The sequence below is a fragment of the Phaeoacremonium minimum genome (genome assembly GCF_000392275.1).
Source record: "Phaeoacremonium minimum UCRPA7 unplaced genomic scaffold PA7_03_scaffold_538, whole genome shotgun sequence".
NCBI lineage: Eukaryota > Fungi > Ascomycota > Sordariomycetes > Togniniales > Togniniaceae > Phaeoacremonium > Phaeoacremonium minimum.
The window spans coordinates 83,418-97,179 of NW_006921440.1; the positions used below are offsets into that span (position 1 = coordinate 83,418).

Here is a 13,762-nt window from a genome sequence, read left to right on the forward strand (position 1 = left end):
AGCGAAGAATTACTTGGGAGCATCACAAATAGAGGCCACCCCTCTTGTTCTTCTTTATCCAACTTTCCTCCTCATACGGCTATTGGTAGCCTTATCTTCTAAGATATGACAGTTGTTGTTGCCGATCATTCGGTGTGGTAACGGGCCACACCGACGGCCGCCAATCACGATACCTGCACCCTCATGCACGATCCTTGGGCAAGGCTCTCCCCATATGTGACAACAAATCGCCTCCCTCTGTTATCAATTCATATTGCTTTTAATCGACACCCTGCAAGGCAGACTCCAGGCAGCTCAGGCCTTGGGCACCAACCCGCACCAATACGACTCATTGAGTTGCACAGCTTTTGCGCCAAGTTTAACAACTCTTCAACTCACGCGGTTGGGGATGGCATCAATGTTAGCAGTTGTGATACTACTGCTTGCCCGGCCCAGTGCAGCGGGAACTGATCCATCTGGTGCAGTCAAATTATTCAGCGACAATGGCTGCGCTCAAGCCGTCAAGAGCCTATCAGCACTATCGGTGAACTCTTGCTTCAATACTGGCCAGACTTTGGCAATATCTGTCGAGAAATTCCCCCATTGTACCGACGGCCAAGCAAGTCTATATATCTCGGATCAGAAGCAATGCGGGCGCCCCAGTATCTGGCCCATGAGCAGTACTAGCATGATTGGGGAATGCCTATCATTTCCGACCGGAGCTGAGATTGGATCTGCTGCTTTTCAATGTTCAAGTAACGATGACGATACCGCGTCCACGGCGAAAAGTAGTTCTTCCGTTGCAGTCCCAAAAGCATCGCAAGTGTTTGGCTCCGAGTCTCCTACGCCAACGCCCTCAGGAGGCATCACTTCAACAGAAGTCCCACTGGCGACTGCGACAACAGCGCCAACCAAGGACGGCGGTCTCGACGAGGGCGACAAGATCGGAATGGCTGTCGGTCTTTCTCTCGGTATCGCGGGCTTGATAATCGCTATGATCACGCTCAAGTACACGCGACAGGCAGCTGTCAGTATGGGAGAGCCGCCGCCGGCGTATTCGAGATATCCACCGCAAAGATACTGATGTCTTTCCCGGTTCTGTTGACCACTTTTTGGCTTTCCCATTGCATCTGCATGATGTTTCCCTAGAAGCGTGGAGGTCTCGCTGATTTCGTTTGACAACACCTGAAACAAATTGGCGGCGGGTCAGTATCTTACCACACATGAATATAGAGACAGAACAAGATCATAATTCAACGACTCACATGTATCCATGCCTGCATCAGACATCTCGGCCCCAAGTGTTACTCGTCTCCGCGCCACTGGTAGCCTTACAAACTTCGAGTTATGATCCTGTCAGAGCCTGCATCGATAGTGCCTTCGTGTGCACGTGAGACCAGCTGGCCTAAACCAGTCATTGAGGCGACGATGGACGGGATCTGAGCAAACTTAGATCTCAGTATCATCCTCACAGATCTCAAGTGTTTCTAGCTTGGTACCAGCCCGTGACAAGCGATCCGCGTTGTACGTCTGCCAATAATCCTTCCGGGCTTGTTCGGCATCTTTGCCCTTCCACGTTCGCCCTTGCAGATGCCTTAGACACAGCCTCTTGCCATCGTCGGGATAATACAGCCAGCAGGCCCACTTGTGCCAGTTGCCGTCCTTCATCTGGTGCCTTGCCCTCTGGCCGATTGTGTCTTCGATGAAGGCGCCGCGGGGCATGGCGAGGCGGGACGGGAAGGCTCTGGCTAGGTAATGAGCCGCGCATGCAATATGAGGCTTGTCGTGCCAGAAGAATATGGGAGTCAGCGGGATGCGCACTTCAGGTCGCGATTTCACGGCGAACTCCCGCCTGAGGGAGATCGTCAGGGCCTTCAGGGCCGGGAAGTCCATGGCGTTGACTGTCTCGGCGTAGGACAGCATGCGAACGGAAGGAAAGCACACGTAGTTGACGGGCAGAGTCTTGTCGCTCTTCGAGTCCTGCATCACCTCGAGCAAACCATCCACTGGGATGTCTGCCAGGAGTGCCCAGTCATGCTGATGGATCCAAACGTACGGCGTTTCCAGCATTCTGAGCGCAGACCGAACAGCCAAGCCAAAGCCGAGACGCGCTGATGGCTCGATGAACGTGACATGCTTGTCAGCGGTCCATGATGTCTTGAAAGCCACGACATTTGAGGCGATCATGGGCGAGCCGTACTCAGCCTCGCCTTGCCCCTGTTGTAGAGCGCCAGGTTCCTCGCGAGGCGCAAACTGTGACAAGATGAAGTCTTTGACATTTTCCTTGTAGATGTCATAGTTCTTCGCGACCTCTTGGGTCACCTGACCTTTCTTCAAACGCGCCTTGGGCACGACGTGATCGTAGGAGTCGAAGATGACAATGACACGGCAGGCGAGCAGGACGGGACAGTGCTTACGGAACGAGGCCACAACCAGCGACACAAGGTCGATTGAAGGCGCCGACGGCGTCGGAGACGTCGTGATGACCACAGTCAGACTCTCGGGCACTACAGTCGTCGCCGTCATTGCCCTGCTCGGCAAGTCTACAGTGCCGTAACTGGGCAGTGGTACACGGGACACACAGCCTGAACGCGTCGCGGGAAGAAATTTCGCTGTGCAAAACAAACAATTTTAGTGGGGTGGGTGGCAGCTTGAGGACCTCGCCAGCCCACTAACCAGGAACGCTGTCTCTCGTTCTATTTTCAAAGAAAACAACACCATCGATGGAATATGAAGTGTCGTGTCCATCCAGTCTTGATGCCAAAATCACCTTACGCACCAGAAACGGTTATAAGGGCATCTAGCACAACCAGACATCCCAGTTGCCTATGTTGAATCAGCCTCTGGTATACAATACACGAATTGCAGCAACAGATCAAGCTTATCCGATCCTCCTTTTCGTCGCACTCTCGGGCACAACCAAGCAGTTTGACCACAGAGAGACGCCAAATGTTTACACAGACTTCCATCGTTGCCTTTCATCATGCTCTTCTCTGCTGTCGCAAAAGGATTAAAGCTATGCTCTTTGCAAAGGCGTCGCTTGTAGTGCAAGCCGGACTGATAGACCTTTCGCCACGTGTGAACATCCAGATCTTATCTTATTGACGCGGCTCACATACCGGTTAATATGCGAGGATGCACGCGGGCTTCGCTGCATGGTAGTGTACCTTAATAACTAAAGTTGGGGAAGAGGACCATCAAGTGACACCATTCACTGCCGTTTTGTTCCCTCACTCGCACGGGTATGCGAGCTGAAGTGCAGGCTTGGTAGAGCGAGTTACCGAGGAGGCGAAGAACATCCCCACCGTTCAGGGATTCCCCAACGCCTTCGCAGCGTGAGACAGCATTCGATGAGGGGTGCGTGCCTTAGTGGAGGCAAACCCGTCGAGCCGGGCAGGATAAATTGCCCTGAAGCTTGGCCACGCCGACAATTACAGCCGTACTTTAACCGCTCGATGGTGATTAGGCAATCGCTCGTCCCACGATGCATCTAAACCATCTCGAGGCCGGGGTAGACGTCTGTCCGCTGCGGGGACAATGGCTACGCCTCAGGTTCGTTAGGATGTTCTCTTGTTTTTCCGTAATCATGGACTCTCTACCACGCGTCGCCTAACGTGCTGTATGAGCGTGATGTTCGGCTCCGCACCTTGACCTCGACACCCTGAGCTTAGCCCCGTCTATTCAGAGATCGCGGTTCGCCCATATCCGGGGCAATGGGACCTCCAAGACCGGGTAATCAGCCCCTGGCAGAGTTCATCTTGGGTACAATGCAATGCAATGCGACTCTCGCCGTCATGACCCAAGAGCCAACAATAGGCTCTCTCTCCTGATCCCCAGGTTGGGGTAACGGCATGAGGTTGGGTTGCATCCTGCTTCGTCGACCCCCAGACAGATTAATAGCCATTGGTTCCCCCTCCTCCCCAGCAGATATTCTTTGCCTTCGCTCGCCAGCTGGACTTCCTTCACTCGGCGTGATCCAAGCAAGTTGCCAGTATGCATGTGAAGTCTCTCACCGTCCCGCTCCTGGCGGCTTCCCTGCCATTGGTGTCTGGCCAGCTCGACACCTGGGCAAAGAAAGCCGGTCTGAAATACTTTGGCTCAGCAACCGACTCGCCAGGGCAGCGCGAGCGTGCCGGCCTTGAGGCATCTTACCCTCAATACGATGCCATCATGAGAGACACGGCAGAGTTCGGCCAAACCACGCCGACCAATGGCATGAAGGTCTGCTTTTCCTCTTCGCGGCCTCCCTCTAGATAATGATTTGTACAAGTACTGAGCTGTGTATAGTGGCTCTTCACTGAGCCTGAGCAAGGCGTGTTCAACTACACCGAAGGCGAGATCGTCGCTTCCATTGCCCGGGAGACCGGCGACTACCTCCGTTGTCATGCTCTGGTGTGGCATAGCCAGCTGGCGCCGTGGGTCGAGAACCAGACGTGGACACCAGACGCCATGCGATCCTTCATCACCGAGCACATCACCCATGTTGCCGGCCACTGGAAGGGGCAGTGCTACGCATGGGACGTGGTCAATGAGGCGCTCAACGAAGACGGCACATACCGCGAGTCAATCTTCTACACCACCCTCGGTGAGGAGTACATCAAGCTGGCGTTCAAGGTCGCGCACGAGACCGACCCCCATGCCAAGCTGTACTACAACGATTACAACTTGGAATCGGTCGGCCCAAAGAGCGAGGCTGCAAGGAACATTGTCAAGATGCTGAAGGCCGAGGGCATCCAGATCGATGGTGTGGGAATGCAGGCGCATTTCGTAGCGCACAGTGCCCCGAGCCTCGACCAGCAGATTGCAGTCATCAAATCGTATGCCGAGCTTGGTGTCGAAGTCGCTTATACGGAGCTTGACGTGAGAATCGAGCTGCCCTTAAACGAGACGAACCTAGAGTGGCAGAAGGAAGTGTATAGAGATGTAAGTCGAACATCGATCAATATCATGTTGAGCTTATACTGATTTACAATCACAGTCCTGCGGTGCATGTGCGCAGACCGACGGTTGTATTGGGCTGACACTTTGGGACTTTTATGACCCCTTTAGCTGGGTCCCTGCCGTGTTCCCGGGACAAGGGAATGCTACACTGTGGTTCACTGACTTCACCAAACATCCCGCCTACTATGGGTGCATTGCTGCTTTAAAGAACGCAACAGGTGCTTGCAAACCGAAGAAGAATCGATCGATTCAAGGTCGCTTTAGCCACAAGTTGTACTAATTTCCTATATGAAATTGATAGGCATTCATGTGGCAAGAGACCAAAATTGAACAACATAGCAATAATAGATGAACTTTAATCTACCATTCCATGATGCAACGACCTTTGGGCTCTTTGTTTCTAAGAACATCAAAGGTCGGATCTTCAAGAAAGTCCGTAACGAATACAGCGACTGATGCTTGGGGGTAGCGATATGCATTGGCCATCCCGCGGCTTCTCTACTGTACCTTTGCGGCTTCTTCCACTATCAGCTCTGTTCACACCAGTAGGCTGCCGCTTCGTTTTTCACTGACTCCTCGACACCATCATACATGGTCTCCAACAGGACGTCTCTCTTTGGGATCATCCGTGTCTCCTAATCGTTCATCAGTTCCATCATTCCCGCCCTTTACCAGATCCTGTGCGTTCTATCTTACCGTCACATCATGGTACCAGTCCGTAACCCATACGCCGTTCGATGAATCAAGCATAGAGATGCCCTTGACTAATACCGGTGTTGGCGCGATGAATATCACTGATGCGACGCCTCCCTTGAGGCCTTTGCTAGCTCGCTCAGCGACCGAGTGTCCTTGAAAGGCTTCACTCAGGGGCAGGGCACCCATGCTGTGGCCTACTCCAATCACGGTCCCGCCTTGGTCATGACCGGGAGGATGCTCTCGTGGATGCGCTTCATGTCATCAATGTGAGTCTTTCCGTCTACAGAGTCATCGGACGCTGTGGTCGCAAGCGTAGGCGCCAGCACAGAAAAGCCTCTTGCCTGCAGGTCTTTGATGAGGGAGCGAAAGTGCAAGGGCTGATGCCACGCTCCATGGACAAGCAGAATTACAGGCTTCTCTGGCATTTTGCTTGTGGATGTTAGGTAACTAGTCTATGCGCGGATTTAGACTAAAGACATAAACCTAGGCAGAACCGTTTGTAGGGCTTGAAAATATCCAACTATATATTGCATTCACTGAAAAAATGACTTAGTAAGTGATCGTAAATGCAGTACGACTGGTGTGCCGCGGGCTACCCTTCACTTACCTTACAAAACCAGATCCTTCGGGGCTTGGGTATCTATCAAGATGTCAGTGTTTTACATGACATAATTCCTAATTAGAAACAGAGACATATGGGACCTCTTCAATTGATACAGAATATCAAAGGATGCACAAACTGGGTTTTTCTGGCATGCAAGGTTGAGCATTGTGCATTGTGCGTAGAAGAATTCTTGAGTCTACAGAATCTGGAAATATCGGATGGTGATCCTTGATATGGCACTGCTCGAAGTAAGCGCTAAGTGTACCAGATTTGTAAATCAACTCATCCACTGCATCCACTCTTGATACGACACTACGGCTCCTGTTTCAGTAGACGCGGAACTGCTAAAGTCAGCCTCGGTCACTGGCAAATATTCGTCAATGCAGGAGCTGATCGACTGATACAAATCTTTCAATCGCTTGACTTGAAAAAGCTTCATAAAAATCACATAGCATCGATTGACTGCACTATTCATCTTCAGTTAGCATCATGGGAGGCGTTGAGTCGGTGCCAACCGATCTTTCTCGGAAGGTCCAAGTCATCTCAGCGGGTTACTCGCGCACGGGAACGGTATCGATGTCGTTGGCTTTGGCAAAGCTGGTTGATGGTCCCGTCCTTCATGGAGGCACGCAGATTCTAACGCGCGATGATGGTAAGCATGTTCGAGGCTCAAGATCCACCATATTCAGACAAAGAGACAGACGAGGACTGATGATATCCTAGACTATTGCAGCACTTGGATAAAAGCGTACAAGGCGCGAAACGCAGGGGACAAAGAAGAGACGCTCAAGTGTGTCCGCAAAGCCACCGCTGGTTTTGCGGCCACAGCAGATCTACCACCATCTGACTTCATACCAGAGATGATGGAATTGTATCCGGACGCAAAAGTCGTGCTGGTCCGCCGCGATCCGCAGAAGTGGTGGGACAGCATAGCGGCAGTGACTGGACGTACAACTCCCTGGTGGCTTGGCGTTATCATGGCGCCGATTCCGGGCTGGAGATACCTCACAACATTTGCAAATGAATATAGCCGCTCGACGTTAAAGCTGGCTGGTCTGACCGACGAAACTGCAAGTCCGGTTGAGCTTATCAAGAGAGGAGGTCCACGTAAGGAACCGCGAGTATCTCTGTTCAATGATGACGTCCGCTGACAATGGACCGAGACATCTTGGAGGCACACCATGCTAAAGTGCGCGAGGTTGTTCCACAACATCAGCTATTGGAGATGGAGTTGAACGAAGGCTGGGAACCCTTATGCAAGTTCTTGGGACTTCCTATTCCTCAAGAACCGTTTCCCAAGGCAAATGACGCCAAGGCCGCAGACGATTATGCCACAAAAGTCATTCTTCAAGCCTTTGGGGTCTGGATAGTTCTCTTATCTGGCATAGGAGCTGGAATCTACCTAGTAGCAAGGATATTGGTAGGATTGCTATGATGCTGCACTCAAGCTGTTGGAAGAGGAGCACGAGTACTTCGTTGCAATAGTCCGCTTGGTGTGTTAACCTCATCAAAGACCTGTCGAGCACACTACGTAGATTATATGAAATACCTGGCCTCCGGTAGGATTCGATAGCTGCGCCGAGCGTGTCTTCTTCTATTGTTTCCCATCCACATCAAGATGCTATGCAGGTTGCCAACAGGTGCAAAGTGCAAGCGCCTACCGCCTAACCGAGTGTGTGCTTGCGGCCTGAGTCAGACACCTTCACTCTTGAGGCTTTGGTCCACTAGTTTCGGTAGCATCGCCGAGGTCCTGCCCGCCGTTGTCTGTAGCATCCGGAAAAATTTGAAGAGCCATTTCCAATCTAAAGAGTCCATCTGAAAGAGTCGATGCAATGCGCATACAACATCCATGAGACACAATTCGGTGCGAGACGTGCATGAGCACTTAGCTGCGTCAGTAGTACGTTGGAATGTACGTACCAATCAGCATCATTCGTTGGGCTCTTTCGGCTCCAGCTGACCGTGCACAGCAGTACCACACCTATGTATCCAGTCACTACGAATGTCTGCGTAATTGATGAGACGGTAGTCGCCGAACGCCCTCAATCCAACAAAGCATGACGGTATAGGAAACTCCGCCTAGTATAGACTTCGACTTTGCACTTGTAGCTCGGCGTTTTTGATATACGTGAAATCATACACAAAGAAGGCGAAATAGCACCTGCGACCATCTGATAATAACATCCCAACTCGCCAGTCCAAGCCAAAACCAAACTGCAGACTGAGCATGAAAAAGGTCATGAGTGTTATTTTTGGTGCAATCCTCAACAAGCAGACGGGATGGCCGAGTGGTTAAGGTAAGATACCCCACACACTTTCCAAAAGAAGAAGCACTAACCAGCAACAGGCGATGCCCTGCTAAGGCATTGGGTTCTGCCCGCGTGTGTTCGAATCGCACTCTCGTCGCAAATAACTTTTTTTGCTGGATTTTCTTGCACTTGAGACCTGGCTATTGGAAGATTATTGGAAAAAAATTGATATTTTTTGCACATAATGGAATTTCAGTAAGGACGTGAAGACTGTGCTAACAGATCAGTATGTAAATCACGCAGAAAAATTGTTAGTGTCGGACTCGTTTTTTTTGGGCTTGAAGCACCTCACCATATACCACACTTCCACACAATAGTAGCTGCGGTATGCCTGTGAAAGAATAGCTGCAGCTAAATATCAGCGTATCGAGATGAAGATATGGCTTTCCTTTATCTATGATGCTCAATCACTGATCATCGCATCACCCTCAAAGCAGCTGAGGATAGACTAACATTCTACCGATACATGCCTAACCTATCAAAAGAAAAAAAAGAGCCACGGATTGCACTCAAATACAGAACTATCCTCGGGAATGCGACAAACCCCTAGGCTCCTAACATGTTCTTCCAGTATGTTGAATGGCGGCTATTTCACAGGCAACAAGCAATACCAATGGGTGTGCCTTGACGGTACTGAGACCAGGTCATTAGGTGGCATCTGTGGAAGCCTGCTTCCTCGCGCCTGGGTAATGGTCTAATCCAGACACTACATTGACTATCTTGGCTGCTAGGAGCCATGGATACATGGACGAAAAAGTACATCTAGTTTGATGGTGACTGTCTACATGATAGCGTAGGTGAACTTGCGATTCCTGCCCTGAGTGGTGATCTCAGAAAAGAAGTGAAGGCTTGACTTGTTGATTCTTGTAATTTTTTGACTTTATATAACAGAATTGTAGAACGCTTCTTCCTCTGATCAACGAGGCTACTGTAGCTGATGAAATTGGGTACTGCAGACCTAGTCAGAAGCAGAGACGCCTCTATATTGTGGTACTGGTTGAGAAGATCTCTGCCCGAGATAAGTCATATTCCACAAAACAGATGATTTGCTGATTATAACTGCTCTCCTGTCTCAGCGTGGATGGGGGTAGGCTACTCTCAGGAGGACACCACCCAGTGGTATGATCACAAAGCATTGCGGTTCTAAATCAACGTTCATGCTATTCGACAAATACAGACTCCGAGATGCACGCATCATTCTAGACTCCTACGTGCCCTTGAATCCCACGTTACAGGTATGCGATTTGCTTGTGTAGAGCAAAGGTGACTTTCGTTTGACATTTATTTGATGGAAAGGACTCTGTTACTAGAGGCAGACTCTTGCGTGAGAGTACTAGCGGTAACCTGGTCACATCTTAGTATCAGTCGCTTAAAGAAGCCAACTTTCCGGACAACATAATGGTCATTTAAGAGACCAATCCACATCATCGCAACGATCTGGCAAAGATGAGACCTTGGCAGAAGATTGTTTGGAAATAGGCAGACTTACACAGAATTATAGGCTGTGGGGTTTATATGCTTACAATTATAATCTTCCAAGCAACAACAAATCAAGACGTGTATCATGTTATAGCATCGCCAGTATATGTGATAATTTATCTGTCGAGTTTCATGCAAAACATTTGTTTGTCAGATAGTCGCATTACCTTATCGATATTGCCAGTTCCGCCATATCATTCAGCCTGCTACCTCCATCTCTGCCAACCGCAGCCAGGTCACCCCAAACAGGCAAGGCAAACACCATACTTCGTTCATCTCTTGGTCCAGAGCTTCAATCAACAATTGATTTATTTGTATCAGTCTTCCCGGAGGAGTTAGAGGCCAAATCGATACGCAGAGACAGTGCCGGCGCCCGATGCAACACCAGTTCTTGATAAATATCCGGACTCGGTTCACACCGAATACAGCATTCCCGGTCTGAAGCAAGATGATGCTCATGGAATCATATCAGTGTCTGCAATGTTCACAATAAACCTACGTAGGAGAGACATAGTCTGAAGAGAAAGTAGCCATAGTAGTATTTGAGTAACCCAAGTTGAAATTACCTCATTGTGTCAAAATTAGACGATGAAAACTAATGCCGCCACGTCAGAGCCCCCTCCCTGCGTATTTGCCACAGGGAAACAGGGGAAACAACTTGGCAGGGGAGATTTAAGTGGTGGATAGCATCGCCATGCGACAGGATTGGCTTGGTGATATACTCTTCAACCTCAATACAAGGCCCGAACAGACTAAACTTATCTGCCACACGCTGCCACACATCCTGGACGCGATCGTTAAGCTCTAAACTCCACGACCCCCGCCATTGTAGAGAAGCACACCTTCCCGCTGCAACGCGGTAGATGAAGGCGCCCGCAGCCCCCTTCGTGCCATTCCAGATGACAAACGTTTGCAGCATGGGCATTTGCAACGCGACTTGGCCGGCTCGGCAAAGTAGATCCTCGATAGCTTTACAGCTTCCCTGGCGGTGTAGGCTTTGGGATGTCAGGGCCAGGGTTTGCAGGTGCCTCCACGTATGACTCCTCTGATTTGTGCAGCCTGTCAAAAAGTCCTCGGCCTCTATCATGTACGAAACAGTAAGATGTTCGAGAGCAAGGCTCATCGGAGCAAAGGATTGGCCCAGCTCATGGACAACAGGACGAAGAAGGGGCACCCCTTTTCCAAGCGGGTCCAAGTCAACGCTATATTCGTGCAGTATGGGGACCAAGTTCTCATTAAAATCTTCAAAGATGCAGATATTCTTGAGAGTCTGGATCCTGGGCAGCACGTCGGAAATCAACGAGTGAAGGCCTGCATCAATTGAATAGTCAGCACTTCCCGTATAGATGTAGCTACTATAAATAGTACTCGGAGAGGTATATGAAAGGGAACAAAGACTTGACTCAAGAACGTACCTGTGTCGTGTACAGACCGGTAGTCCACCTCCCATGGGCGCCAGGGCTCTAAGACGAGATGCTCCAGGCAGCACAGCGCACGCAATAGGACTCCGATCGAGTATCCGTCTAGTGTCCGGCGCATCTGTCGGCGCAAAACTAGCTTGGTGACAACGTGAACTTGTGGAAGGACTTCTTTGAGCAGAGGGAAGTATGGGTTGACATGTGAGAAAATACGTCTGATTGCAGATTCAGGTGGTTCTTGGGCTAGCTGGCCGTGATCCCAGCCGTGGTAGGGATCATGCCAGTTTGCTTTTAGGCGACCCGGCTCGGGCCCAGGGTCATCCTCGTCGGCGTCATTATGGAAGTGAAAGTGCTTGAACCAATGCTCCCAGTCGCTGGGACAGAAGACGCTGAGTTCAAGAGTCAGGCCACCTTCGTCATCTGTCGATGGTTTTCTACGCTGGAGGGCAGAAAACAGGCTTGTCGCTGTTCTGCGGAATATAGTACCACCGGCTGAATTGTAGTTGTACTTGTCGCAGGTTTTGCAGCCATAGCGAGGGAGCTCAATACTGAGCCAAATATATCGAAGCCCCTTACTGTGTTGGAGAATTATATCTTCGAATTTATCGACACGAGAACTATGAAGTCGTAGCTTGCGTTGGTCTACTTTCGCCAGAACATAGTTCCACTCGCGGCAGACAATCGCAAGCGAGCACCAGCTAGCCATCCCAATGTAAGATTCTGCTTGTCCTAAAATTGCACTCTAGTAAGTATATAGACCACTATTCGAGTATAGAGGACACGATAAATGAATGATGTAGCTGGGAAAGGGAAACGTACGTACCCCTCTCAGCCTGCGCGACGAGCTCCAAAATCACCACACGGATATGCCCCGGTAAAGATAGCCAGGAGCCTGGCATGCATGCCAAGCTCGACGGCGGAGAGTGTCCGCTTCTCAGTCTCATGGCTTTTAAGACTATAGCTGGCAACTACCTGGCTGCAATCATGTTAGCGTTGCAAGGAGACTAGTCGTAGCGAGATGGCTATGAACTGACTTTGACGACTGTTTGACCTTATTCGAAATGTGGACGTCTGGGTGTAGCATTTCTTGCCTGTCTCTATTCTGGCTGGTCTCCCAAAATTAGCTTTTAAAGTAATGGATTTTTCTTTTGCCGAGCGTTGTTGAAGTTTGGCCGTACCGTGGGACCTGGCGCTACTCTAGGGCTCGGAAGGGGCTCTGAAGGCTAAATAACAGAGAAATCGAAGAGGAATTCTTAGCCGCAAGCACTGATTAATTGGCTACTTGCTAAGGCGAACGGGGGTTTCTGACGAAACGGGACGGGCATCGTTGGTACCTGTTGGTAGTGTTGGGGGCTGAGGGCTTATATCTCCCTCCTTATTGAATTTTGGAGCCCAATCCTGCAAGTGCCTTAGGTGTACGGAATACAATCATCACAAGGATTTCTTCGAGGATATGGTCTACACTGTGGACCCTGGACTTCGTGGGCATGGAAATGGATTATCCTTACATATCGATCCTGTGTTACATGCCTATTGAGCAAGTGGAATGTAAGTAACTTGCTTGCGCCAACCTCTAGCTGCAAACTCCTAACCTATGAGCTGTCAAGTCTATAGTAGCGCCTCTCTATTTAAGCTGCCGGGGATCTCGGGAGCTCGGTGGCAGCATCTTGAGAAGCTCTAATTGCATAGAGCGGGATAGATGTTGATTTGCGTTGTGAAACTTTGTCAGTTTATCTCCCGGAATGGATGGTCGATCGTCAACTGGAACCAGGCGAATCTCCCCGTGCCCCTTATTGGGCCCCTTGGCGCAATTGGCACATTTCTTTTTGAATTCGACGTAGAAAGTCGATCCAATAGTCCACCTCGGATTCTTGTCTATCCATATTGGCCCACCTCCTTTTACATCCCCAAGCTTCTTGCAATAGATGCACCAACAAGCAACTGAAGGCGGAAGTTGATCCATGACCCCTCCACTCGCGTGTGTGTAGGTTTTATAGTCAAACTTCCGTTGGTACACAATCTGAGGTTGTGAGAGCTTGATGGGTCCACAGCTTGTGTAATCTAGGTTCTCGTCGACGGGCCTCGTAGGCTGAGGTTTTTTACAGGTCGCTGCTCGGCAACGCCGAGTTCGTGCGATGTAGTGGCCCGGCCGTTTTGTTGACCAACGAGTATTCGTATCGGGATTCACCGCCTCAGATTGACATATCTTGCATCTCAATGCAATGGAGCCCCCATCAAACCTGCTATGCCACAAATTCTGATGTTTCTCGCCATCGTCTTCGAGTTTCTCTAGTACCCTTTGCTGGAGGTCCAGCGTCTCTGCAAGAATCCATTCC

General features: G+C 50.2%; 2 protein-coding genes across 2 annotated transcripts; one reads left to right on the top strand and one right to left on the bottom strand.

Annotated features, from left to right (window-relative positions):
* Nucleotides 1–1,428: 1,428 nt before the first annotated feature.
* On the bottom strand, nucleotides 1,429–2,505 carry UCRPA7_7516 (putative feruloyl esterase-like protein; the record flags this gene model as incomplete). Its single annotated transcript, XM_007920046.1, has 1 exon — nucleotides 1,429–2,505. One exon carries the CDS (start codon nucleotides 2,503–2,505, stop codon nucleotides 1,429–1,431), a length of 1,077 nt encoding a protein of 358 aa, XP_007918237.1.
* Nucleotides 2,506–3,972: 1,467 nt separating this feature from the next.
* Nucleotides 3,973–5,200, top strand: UCRPA7_7517 (putative glycoside hydrolase family 10 protein; the record flags this gene model as incomplete). The annotated part of the gene is made up of 3 exons (XM_007920047.1): nucleotides 3,973–4,200; nucleotides 4,267–4,902; nucleotides 4,958–5,200. The coding sequence occupies 3 exons, from the start codon at nucleotides 3,973–3,975 to the stop codon at nucleotides 5,198–5,200; spliced, it is 1,107 nt and encodes a 368-aa protein (XP_007918238.1).
* Nucleotides 5,201–13,762: the final 8,562 nt, after the last annotated feature.